At 38.3% G+C, this 12,869-nt stretch overlaps 1 protein-coding gene across 1 annotated transcript in view; it reads right to left on the bottom strand.

Moving 5' to 3' along the window:
- Positions 1–12,508, bottom strand: part of TNFRSF11B (TNF receptor superfamily member 11b) — a 28,791-nt gene extending 16,283 nt beyond the window's left edge. The window contains exon 1 of the mRNA XM_519921.8: positions 11,985–12,508. Within this exon, the coding sequence (XP_519921.2) occupies positions 11,985–12,095 (111 nt within the window). The 5' untranslated portion in view covers positions 12,096–12,508. The remainder of the gene's footprint in view (positions 1–11,984) is intronic.
- Between the last annotated feature and the right edge of the window lie 361 nt (positions 12,509–12,869).

Consider the following 12,869-nt stretch of genomic DNA (forward strand, 5'->3'; position numbering starts at 1 on the left):
TACAAGCCAAAAAGGACAAAAGTGTTAACCCTTGAGACTTATAAATATTTGGTGAGGTAGGATGAAAAAGCAAAGGATTAAATAAAAGAGATAGCACAGATAATTTTAAAAAGGGTGCTAAGTGCATATACACTATGGAATACTATGCAGCCATAAAAAAGGATAAGCTCATGTCCTTTGCAGGGACATGGATGAAGCTGGAAACCATCATTCTCAGCAAACTATCACAAGGACAGAAAACCAAACACCCCATGTTCTCACTCATAGGTGGGAATTGAACAATGAGATTACTTGGACACAGGGCAGGGAACATCACACACCGGGGCCTGTCGTGGGGTGGGGGGAGTGGGGAGGGATAGCATTAGGAGAAATACCTAATGTAAATGATGAGTTGATGGGTGCAGCAAACCAACATGGCACATGTATACCTATGTATCAAACCTGCACGTTGTGCACATGCACCCTAGAACTTAAAGTATTTAAAAAAGAAAAGGGTGTTAAATGGGTAAGATCTGAAAAGTGCACAGCTTGGCAATTTGGTCAATAAATTAACAAAAGCACTTTCAGCTTGGAAGCCTGCATTTAGAATATGCATACCACAATTCCAAATTGAGCTCCACCACAACTTAGTAACCATGATCCCACCCCTACAATAAGAATAAGCCTTATTTTTACCTACCTCACTGCAATTGTTATATTTCAAATCAATGAAGGGACACAAACATGGTAAGAAATAAGGGTCAGACTATCATGAGACATTATTACACAAACTAATTATACAGGAGGTAGGAAGTGGAAGACATTTCAAATCAGACTCATTTTTGGAGACATTTTAAAGGTTCTTGTTCTGTATGAAGTAAGACACCTAAATTGTGCCCTAAGTTCATTATCTACTCTGTTCTTGTCTCCAGAAAAAAAGCACCTTGGACTTGTTGATAAAATTAGTTTCAGTATCTTCCCAATTGGCATCATTTTCTTGGTGTAGAACAAATGATTCAAGGCAGTTCCATGACTTTGTTTAGAAAGCTCAGCCAGAAAATAATTTGTCTCCATATTTCTTAAATGCTTAGCATGGTGTCTTACACATGGCAAGTATTCAATATATCTTTTTTCAAATCATTAGACATATTGATTATCTACTGTGTATCATTAGGATCATTGGAATTATACAGATGCAAATAAATATTCACCATGTAAAGGATACATTTGCAAGGACAAGCACAAAGCCTGCAGTTTTCTCATCTGTAAAATGATAGTGATGACAGAATTTGCCTAAAGAAAGAGATTTTTTAAAGCATCTTTCATCTCACATGGTGTTTTGTATGTACTGTTCCATTTGTTCTTAACTTCCATTTTAAAGGTGAATGTGTGAAAAGAGCAGACAATTCATGGGAGAAGTTTATCTACTGCTGCCAGTTCCCCACCTGAGAGTCTACCACTGCTTAATAGTTTTCACAATAGCCAGTTGTTTGGCCTAGGATTATGTCTCTAGGTAAGGCAGGAAGGGCAAATGAATTAAATCTGTTCATCTATACAGACCTGATTTGCTTCTAGCCTTTTTCCTAGGCGAACAGGGGAAAAGAAGCACAAACAATTATGATTTATTAGATGAGTCACTGGGCCAAATTCCACACAATTTTGCTTTCCTTGAGGCTGAAGAATTGTCTTCAGGTAAAATTTAACTTTCAGTGTAATTTTTGTTCCCTTCAGAAGTTTCCTTTAGTTGTCTGAAGGCTTTTAAATTAATTAGCAATACCTTGTTTGTGTTTGGAATCAATCATAAATGTTAGGTTGAATTTGCTTATGATGTTTTTTGCTTCTTCCGGGGAATTTTATAGACAATTAATATTTGACAGATTAACAAATGAAGGCAAAAAAACAAAAAACAAAAACAAAACAAGAAAATCTCTGAGAAAAGAGAACTTGTAATGCAGGCATATGCTTAAAATTTTCTGAAGAAGATATACGGAAATTGCACATATTTTGGCTCACAGATCTTAATATTTCTTCCTTTGGGCTTCTGTTAGTCATCAGATTTGAGAATTAGCATCAGGTTTGAAAGCCAATTCAACAGCAGGGATGGCCGAATTTTTCACTATAATTATCTCATTCAGGCCCACCTGACAAGCACAAGGGTAGCACCACTACCTCAGGGTCTTCCAGCTACAATCCCTGGCATTCTGGCCCAGAACTGGAAAGATGTTTTTGTATGTTGATATTTTTGAACATCAATTTTTGAATTATACTTTAAGTTCTAGGGTACATGTGCACAACATGCAGGTTTGTTGCATATGTGCACAACGTGCAGGTTTGTTACATATGTATACATGTGCCATGTTGGTGTGCTGCACCCGTTAACTTGTCATTTACATTAGGTATATCTCCTAATGCTATCCCTTCCCCCTCCCCCCACCCCATGACAGGCCCCTGTGTGTGATATTCCTCACCCTGTGTCCAAGTTTGAACATCAATATTTAAATTCCATTTTATTTCTACAGTTGCTTTTCTTTGAAGATAATGCATTGCTCACATTACCTTATGAATCCTTTTGGTTATTAATGACCTGTATTGAAGCCCAATCAATATATGACAATGGACAGCTAGTGAAAATTAGATACAAAAAGCCATGTGGTGATGAAATGGAATAGAAACTAGAAGAAATGGACTAAAACAGAATTCAAGCTAAACCTGTAGATATTGACTGCATGTCTATGATGTGCGAAACATCATATTGGAAGCCCTGAGTGATATGGCAAAAAATAATAGCTTAGTATATTATATTATTATATATGGGGCTATATACTCAGCCCTTTCTTCACATGCTATTATCATTCCATCCCCTGCAACCATCTCTAATGAGATATGATTATCCCCATTTTACATATAAAGAAACCGAATCTCAAAGAAGTTGAGTGACTTTTCAAAGGTGTCAGAGCTAGCACACATTCAAGCTGGGATTTAAATCCTATCCCGTCTGAACCTAAGCCTTTAACAACTGACTTTTCCCTCTCGGAGCTTGCAGTTATGAAGAAGATTGACATATAAATGGTCAACTACAACACAAAACTCAATATGATTTACTATCTATCTATCCATCTACCTACCTACCTACCTACCTATTTGACCATCTGTCTGTCCACCTACCCACTGATTCATCCATCCATCCATCCACCTATCTACTCATACTGGTGAATAAATGCTTCTCCCTTCCTCTCTCGTCCTAAAATACTGTACTTTACACAACCTCTCTGGTAGTTATTCCTATGAGATTGAGTAATCAGTTGTAATTTATACTAAGCAGTAGCTTCTCAGTAATTTGCTCCCTTGAATTTGTTCTCCTTCCTTTTCTATGTTACTCATCATACACTTATTCCTGCATCCCCAGGATTATACTTTCTAAAAGGTACTAAAATAGAAAGTTTTTTGTTTTATGTTCTGTTACCTAGGGAATCTGGGCTCATGTCCACTAAGGCAAGAGCATTTAATTGCTAAAGAAAAGAATTATGGTAAACACCTGAAGCTGAAGGAGGAGCTGAAAAATGGATGAGAAGTATACTAAAATCACTTCACCCAAGGATTTGACCCTCATGAGCCCCATCCTGGGCATTCTTAACCCCTGTGGAAGACTCTGGGTTCAGGGTATCCACAGAGGCTTTCCTCTGATTAATGGGTATTTTTTACTGGACTCAGCTAATAGATATATACTAGTATAGAGCAGAAAAATTTCTCAGCTGGGTAACATTAGGGAAAGTTACCTAACTTCTCTGAACCTCAATTTCCTTATCTCTGAGATAAAGATACTAATCTCTGCATCATAGGCTTTTTGTGAAAATTAAGTGAAATATGGCATGTAAGGTCCAAATACAGTGCCTATTCTAAAAATGATTAGCGTCTTTCTATTTTATGGCTTCCTCCTTTTGGCTTGGCTTAAATGGGTAAAAGTTGTAGATGAAGATAACTGAACTTCTACAAAGGAAGGGTCAACTGGAAGCAATGAAAAGCATGATCCCTGTTTGGTTACTGTCACATAATAGGGTGTTTGATTTGGAGTATACTGGTGCCTGTTGACCTTCCCACTCTGCAGCCCAGCTAACCCTTTATGTAATCTAAATTTTGAATTTTCGAAGTTTCAGCAGCAGAAGACAGAAGAGATCCTTCTTCATGAATCCTTCTAACAATAGCTTTGATGAAGAAGGAGTTGAAGAATCTAAAATCACAGATTTAGTCTTTTGGGGGTTGTAAATGTTCTTTGCAGTTGCTTACCTTCAATGATCAGATATAACTGGGATTTGGCTACTGAATAAGTCAAGGCTGGTTGGGTCTTATGTCATGCCAATAAACAACTTCAACCATCTCACTGGCTTAAAAACAGCACAGGTTTATTTCTCAGACATAGTCAAGTCCCTAGTTGGTCTGCTGAAGACTCTTACCATTGTCCTCTGTCCAGGACCTAGGATGATATAGCAACCAATACCTGAAATATTGCTGATTTGCTGTCAAGGAGGAAAAGGGAAAAAACAAACAACTTTGGGAGGGCTGTATACATCAACTATTAAGTGCTCTAATTTGTAAGTGACTTACATCATTTTAACTCATGAGTTACTGGCCAGAACTATTCACATTCTCCCCGACCCCATCCTCACCAGGAGGCTAGGATACACAATCCCACCAAGCTTCTGGAAGGCAAAAGAACTGGGAACAACTGGCAAAGAGCACAAACAAGTACATCATCCTCATAAACATTGCTCATGCTTTCTATTGGCATTTATTTTAGCACAATCTAGTTTTTTTTTCTTTTTTTTACATTTTTTTACTGGATATTAAAAGAAGAGACAGGAAACAGAGCGTGGGTGCAGAGGTCTCTGTCTATCAGCCTGGTGTATTATTCAAGTGTAGTTGCTAATGGTCATGCCAACCTACCCATTATCATGCTTATTCTGCCTGAAGGTTTGACATGTATTCCAAATAATGGTGTGCAGTTGTCAAGTACTTCCTTGTGAATACAAATTCAAAGAAAATTCCACTCAATGCATCTAAGGAGACTGCAAGTGACCATAATTATATCTCTTCAGTAAGTCCTGAGGGGATGTCTTGAACCTGGCTTTTAACTAAATGGGATATGAAAAATATGCACATTCATAACTTCTATGCATATTGGCTAAAGACAAGAAGAATGTGTCTCAGAATGAGAAAATCTTTTTTGGCTTAAAAGAATAATTTTTGACTCCAAAATATATAAGTCATACTACCTACTATCTAAAGGTAGGTAACATTTCAAAAGCTGCTTCATCTTGTGGTCTCACTGATTTAAATAGAATTTCTTATACATGAACCAATGGGGCAGAATAAACTTTGACAAAGGCAACAAAATAGAATATTTTAAAACATTCCTATAATGTTTTTTATAGACAAGTCTGTTTGATATTTGCATGTTTTGAGCAGGAAATAATGCACAATTGTGTGTGTGTGTGTGTGTGTTTAATTCAGATGGCAAAATCTTTAAACTGCATCAGACCTTCCACATATGACCTATTCTAACCTCTATTTTAGAGATGCTGGAAGTAAGACCCATAGAAGTGGTGTCACCCACTGGAGCTCAGAGACTAAATACAACTGAGAACTTTGGAACCTGGCTTTTAACTAAGTGAAATATGAAAAATACACACATTCATAACTTCTATGCATGTTGGCTAAAGACAAGAAGAATGTGTCTCAGAATGAGAAACTCTTGCCTCTCACCACTGCCATTGCAAAAGTATTGTCACCATGACCCACAACTGAATTGTTAAATTACATTTTTTAGTGATGGTGGTGGTGGTGAAATTGATGCAAATTGATGGTCAGGAGAAGTTTTTAAGGAATAGAGTGCTGATATTCATATTTCTAAGAATAAAAGAAATCATTTTTTTTGGAACAAGAAAGTAGTATTACATGGCAAGAGAACTGAGGTTTCTGGATCAAAGACCAGAGAAGAAAATCGGATTTACTAAAGGCAGCCACAAAGCTTAGATGAGTCACTGTCTTGTCTTGAATCTAAATCCATCTTGACACCTATTTTCCTATTTTATTCGTGATTATTGAAGAGGCTATTATAGAAAAGGTCCAGTCTGAATTGGAGTAGAAATCTTAAAGCTATTCATTTTATTTTTAAAGAAGATGGCTTCAAGGAAATTAAATATTTTAATAGGTATTAAGACTATAAATCTAGAGAGGTGAATTTTTAAAAAAATCACAACAATAAAGAGGTAAATCAAAGCGATTATCAGCACATTACTTTTTTTGGAAGGGCTTTAGGAATTACATTTCATTTCCTCTTGCATCCTCTATCCATTTATGGTGTGGCTGATTCAGGTGCTTCTGAGAAATTGGGGTGAAAAAAAAACTACTCAAGTACCTCGGAAATTATGCCAACTTGTAGCTGGAAAGAACAATTTTAGTGTGTCTGTAGACTGTTCTAGCCTCATAACATTCATTTAGAGAGGCCAGGTAAATGTGAGAGAGAATGGGTACCACTCAGTTTCTTAGCTAATGTGTTGTAACACTATTCTTATCCCTTACAACTGTCTAAAAGGATTCTTTTTTTAGACTTTCTCTGCTAGTTACCCCAAAATATTCTGTGGTAGTGAGTTCCAAAAACTAATTACATGTCACATAAAAACACCGTCCTTGTATCTATTTCAAGTTGGCCATACCTCACTCTTTCTTCTCGCATAGATAGTTTACGGATGTTCCTAGGATTTCCGATTCACTAGTTCCTGCTATTGTGGGTTGCTAAGTTTTATTTTGATTTTTGTTTTCTTTTCTAAACATGGCTGCTACTGCTGTTCATATTTGCATTTTGTTTACCAGACTATCGATATCAGAATTGTGCTCTGGGGGCGGCTTCACATTCTTCTCTCTTGGCTTGTGAAGTCATCCATCTCTATGGCTCCAAAAATCTTCTCTAGGCTGTTGAGACACATTTAAAAAAAAAATCTCCAGCCCAGGCTTCTCCTGCACTCTAAAATATTTTATATCTAAATGCCTACTTGACATCTCTACTGAGACATGTTACAAACACATAAAATTTATCAAACCAAAAATGAACACTTGATGTCCAAACCCACCATCATTTGTTCTCCACTCAGTAGCTGTGTATACCGGTATTCTCAACTCAGTAGATAGCACACAGTCCCAACTGGATGGGAAGGCCAGAAAACTGGTACAGCCAGGCTTAGATTGCACTCCAAATATCAATATATGAATCTGGTACATTTTTGTTACTTGCTTAAGAATGGGCTTTTGTGAAGGTATTGATATGAACCTTTATAGTAGGAATATATAAATGTATTTAAAATATTGGTCAGGTGGGTAGGGTGTTATGTGTATCTTTTCAAAGAGATCAAAGTCAACATTAGAAGTGAACTATCTGGCAGCAAGCTAAATTCTGTTGGAATATCCATGGAAATTGCCAGTGGCAGTAAGCTAAATTCTGTTGGAACATCCATGGAAATTGCCAGTAGACTATCCAACACCCTAGCAAATCTCTTTATAGCTCCTTTAACTCAGGAAACACACCTTATTGTCATGCATTATGGAGACCTTGGGGCTACAAATGAACAAGATGAAAATCTGTGCTTGCAAAGAGCCCATACTTTGCCACAGAGGTGGTGCTATCCCTTAGGAGAAGTTCTAGGAATCTGTGGGGGCATTTCTCCGGTCACAATGACTGTATGCTGCTGGACATCCTGAACAATAAAGAATAATCCCACGTCCCACACACATTCATGTCCTATTGACCACTGATATAAGAAATCTAAGTAAAAAAATCTATTATCTGAGTCTAGATCAGAACTCCATTTTATATACACACACAAAGTGCTTTTTGCATAATTGTTATACATACTTAATTTTTCAGGAATTTAACAAGATAAATTTGATAGAAGATTATTAAAATTTGTTCTGTTTAAAACTCTAGCAACATTTGTTCACCATTTCAGAAAATCATAGCACCAAAGCCAATGCTAACCATGTTTTTGAGTCACCAATATTACACGTGTTCCCCAGTCTTTATTCCTAGTGGTGTGTTTATGGCAATTTTACAAAAAGATGTCAGCATATCACTACTTCTTTAAGTCTTCAAGTGAAGCCTATTTTATTATAAATTACTTTCTTTTTATTACTTCTTTATAATATAGTTATGACAGTATATTGATTTTTTAAAATTATATGTGTAGGTAAAATATATGCACTCTGAATTTCATTTCAGGAGAGCAAGGAGGTTGTTTCAAAGGATTAATTGTAAAAGTGCATGAAAGAAATCTGTTATAATTGAGAACTACTGCCCTACAGGGTAAACCATACAAATATCCTGATAATTTTGGCATCTCTGCTCCATTGTAGCAACATAAGGAGCAGCTAGACATCATCAGTCAAGGCTTTAATGCAAACAAATTTTTGTAAGATCACTGTTTCCCTTCAATATATTCCCCAGCCTTTTTTTTTTTTTTCTTTTTCTTTTTTGGCTGCAAAGGAGAAACTCAAACTAAAGGAAATGCTATCGGTTAATGAGATGCTAGAGAAAATAATGCTTTTTACAAAAAGCTTTCACACAAATGGAACATGCCAGCAGTGGGGGGCTGAGGGTTGCCAAGAGCAAAACCCAGCAGGCAAGTTAGTGGCTAGGAGAGCAAAAATACCTGAGTGTGTGTTTAGTTCCTTTTGATCAGCACTGCCATAGCTCTCCTTCTAGAACTAACCGGATAAACCATCGGGTGCAGAACGCTTACTTCCTCAATCAATGGAATTTCACAGCTGTAGTTTCAGCTTAAGAAGTAAAATTTGAAACTAGATCGAAATTAGAAATTGTGCTGGAGGTTGCTAGGTGACCCGGGCCAGGAACATTGCTACGGACAGGGATCAGGACTGTTTTGGATTGAGGGTATGTCAGATTTTCCTAGAAACTTCAGAGTATTCATTCTCTTAAAACAAAACAAACAAAAAAACAAACAAACAAACAAAAAAAACTTAACCACTAGGGGGAGGGAGAGGAAACCAAAATAACAATAAAACAACAAAAAGCCCCCAAAGGCATTATTCTACAGGAAAACAGACAGACCAGACATTTTTCCTGAGAAAAAAATAAATCTACCCCTCCCTGCCCACTTTTCCACCCCAACTCCTAGTATCATAACATTAATTCAGAACTTAGCTTTGAGAATTTCAATGGATGGTTCCGATACTACATGATGGGAAGTTTCAGCCATCAGTTAAAACCTAAGCCTGAGTGAAGCAGAGCAGGCCTCTGCTTAACTGCATTAAGGAACATTCCAGGAAAGCCCATGTCTATGACATTAGTACTAATGACAACATCCCATCCCTACCTCCTTCCCTGCTTGCCTACCAGCATACCCTTTGCACTCACAAAAAGAATCTAGAATTCTATTTTGCTACACAATCTTGCCTTGTCTCACTTCTTTGGTCCAAGATGCCTGATTTTAAATCTCCAACAATGAAACATCATACCCCTCCTCCAGGATGATGGTAGATGGCCATCTCTCCCTCCTCTGAGTATCATCAGCACTTCGTTTACATAATTCACTTGGCTCTAGATTGTCCTAAAGTTAGTTATCTGTGAGCATCGTGCTAGGAGCTAGTGTTGATATGAAGCAGAAACTTTATGTGGGCATCTTGGATATATGCATATCATTATTATCATTTTATAGAAGACAAAACTAAAACTCAAGAAGTAACTTGGCCACAGTCATTTCTCAGGTAAGTGGTGGTACTGGTATTTGATTTTTGGTCCACATGGTAACACTGCACTAGCAGCTTCCATTATAAGGTGCTATATGGCAGAATCTTTTATATTCCCAAGTCACCCAGTAGTTTCTTTTTTGCAACTCTATATACACAATTACTTGCCCAATATCTGCTTTCTCCATTAGACTATGGGTCCATGGTGAAAGGAATAGTGTCTATCTTGCTTTTCACACTGTCCTGATGCCTAGTGCCAGTGGAATGCCCATTATAAAGAAATAAATATCTGTGGTGCTTCTAGTTCCTACAGTGGCACCTTGGTTTTACAAAAGGGCATCTGGACTCTATGTGTAAATACAAAGTGTCCATTTGCAATCATTTTCAAAATAAAGTAAGTCTCAGAAGCTAAAGAAAGGGGAAGCAAAATTCTTCCTATATGAAGTATTTACTGTGTTCAAGACATATACGAAGTCTTCTCTTCTGATAATGCTGTATCATCTAAAATTAGTATTATCTACACGTTTGTCTATCTTCCTGTACAGACCACATATAAAAATATTTTACTATTTAAATTTATGGATACTTCTAAATAGAAACTTATATTATTTAGTGGAAACCCTGAAATTTAACTCATTGCTAGTATGTTTATTATTAATTAAATCTTTGACAAAATAAAAAGGGCTAGGAAGAATAAAAATGTCCCCATATTAACAGCAGCGTTATTTATACTAGCCCAAAACTAGGATGATTAAATCAATTGTGGTGTGTCCATACAATGGAATACCATACAGCAATGACAATGGACAAATTTTTCTATATCCTACAGTAGAGATGAATCTCACAACAGAACTTTCAGTGAAAGAAGTCAAATGCAAAAAATTGAATAAGTTCCATTTATAGGAAGTTCAAATACAAGCAAAATTCATCTATGTTGTTCAAATCAGAATACTGATTGTTCTGGCCATAGACACAGTAGTGATGGAAGCTCTCGAGGTGCCGATAATATAAATCTTGATCTGTGTGCTAGCTCACAAGTGCTCACTTAGAAAAACTGCATTAGGCACTTACCACTTGCACAATTCTCTATGTGTTATATTTTAATAAAGGTTTACTTTTTTAAAAGCACTCCATAGTATCTCTAGCGATGAAGTTATACACACACACACATACATACATATATATTTTAACATACTTATGGGTAGATTCCTATCCAACTTACCTGTTCTTTAGTGTCTTTACTATTTATTTACTTATTTATGTTTCTGTATCCTAGGAACTAAGTAGAAGACTACCTAGCCTTCTATTCATTATTTGTGGGTTGGAGGTTGAAATTCAAACATTTACTCAAACACATCCAAAACACATATGTGGCTTAAATATGGCTTTTCCTAGCCTTGCATAAATGTCTGATTCATATCTTGATGTACTCTACACTCTAGTGTCATAGAGAAAATAAGTCATTGGTCATAGAAAAACCTACATGCAAATCTTATTAACTTGATCAAAACCTAAGCTTAAAAAAAAAGCTAAGTCACAGAGATTCCTTTCTTTTCCAAATAACATTTTAAACACAATTTTTAGCCCTATTTAGTGAACTTCAATTCTTTAGATATGTTTTAGAACATAACATACTGCCAATATTCTCCACAGTATATTGAAGTTGAGAAGTGAAATAATTTTAACAATAAAATTTTATTAAAACATTACACAGTTAAGAAGTGTGTGTGTGAGAGATCTTTTCTCCTAATTATTCAAAATTTCCCATAATATTTGCATTAGAAAAATCTATCATGTCATATTCTAATTATAATGGTTTTAAGAAGACTAACGTCTTCTTCCAACTTACTCTGAATCTAAGGGACCACTTCTTTGCCACTAATAATAAAAGTTCAAGTTCATTAAGCAAAGATAATATGGACTACATGAGGGCGTTAATATTCTGAGATGAAGACAGAAGGTTAATGACTAAAACTTTCAAACAAGTTTCTCTCTCTCCCTCTCTCTCGCTGTCTGTCTCTCTCTTGCTGTCTTCCATAAAGTCAGCAAGAACTTTGCAGCGTAAAAGGACACCCTAGGGGAAGCATGGCATAACTTGAAAGCGGTTTCCTGCTCCAGCCTAACCCCAAGCCTCTCCTGGGAGGGAGCGAGTGGAGACTTCTCCCCGCCGGTCCGCTGGGAGGTTGGGAGACCAGGTGGCAGCAGCCTCCCCAGGCGCCGGGCACCCGTCGGCTGGCCCAGGGACTTACCACGAGCGCGCAGCACAGCAACTTGTTCATTGTGGTCCCCGGAAACCTCAGGGGCTTGGAGGCGGCGGCTGGGCGAGCGCTCCGGTGCGTCTCCGCAGCCCGTGCGCTCATCACGTTATATATAGCGTCCCGGCAACAGGAAGTATCGCCTGCCTTTGATCAGTCATTTTTCTATCCTGGACCAAACTTTGCACCTTTCTTTTTTAGGAAGCTTGGGCGGGAGCGGTCGGGGGGTGTGCGGAAAGCTCCAGGGTTAACGCTTTCAGGGCTGGGGCGGAAAGGATCCCCCAGGGAGGTGGGGCGTGAGGGGTGGGGCGGTGGTGTCTGGCCCCTGGGAGAGCAGGGGAAAAAAAAGCCACCGGGCTGAGGAACAAGGCGGCTGCTGTCTCCGCGGGGCTCTGAGGTTTCCCGGCCCCTTCCCGCCAGCGGCCAGCCTCCTGGCAGCCGGGACCAGCGGTGGGAGGGCTGGGCACACGCTGGGCAGCTGCTGTGCTTGTGTCTCCTCCACCCTGAGAGTCCGATTCAGCCAAGATCCGGACGCAGTTGGAGTGTGTCCCAGACCTTTGTCCTCTCGCTGGGCGAAAGCTGTGAGTTTCCGCCGTACCCGGCTGCCTGACCCCTTCACTTCGGGTTCTGAAACCTCAAATTACAGGGCCCCTCTTTATGCATGGCATTGTCTGAGCCCTTTTCGGGGAGTTCGCAATCATTCATCTTCAAGTTTACATAAACCATGTAGTAGGATTTTTCTAACTAATGTCTGATTGGCCCTAAAGCCCGTGCTATTCTGCATTCACTCCTTGTTATCTGGGGTAGTTAGAGCCAGAGAGAATCTGCAGAGTGAAAATTGGACTGCCTGGGGCAGGGATAACCTTGCGGAGCACTGTT

Source organism: Pan troglodytes, chromosome 7 (genome assembly GCF_028858775.2).
Source record: "Pan troglodytes isolate AG18354 chromosome 7, NHGRI_mPanTro3-v2.0_pri, whole genome shotgun sequence".
In the NCBI taxonomy this organism is placed as follows: domain Eukaryota; kingdom Metazoa; phylum Chordata; class Mammalia; order Primates; family Hominidae; genus Pan; species Pan troglodytes.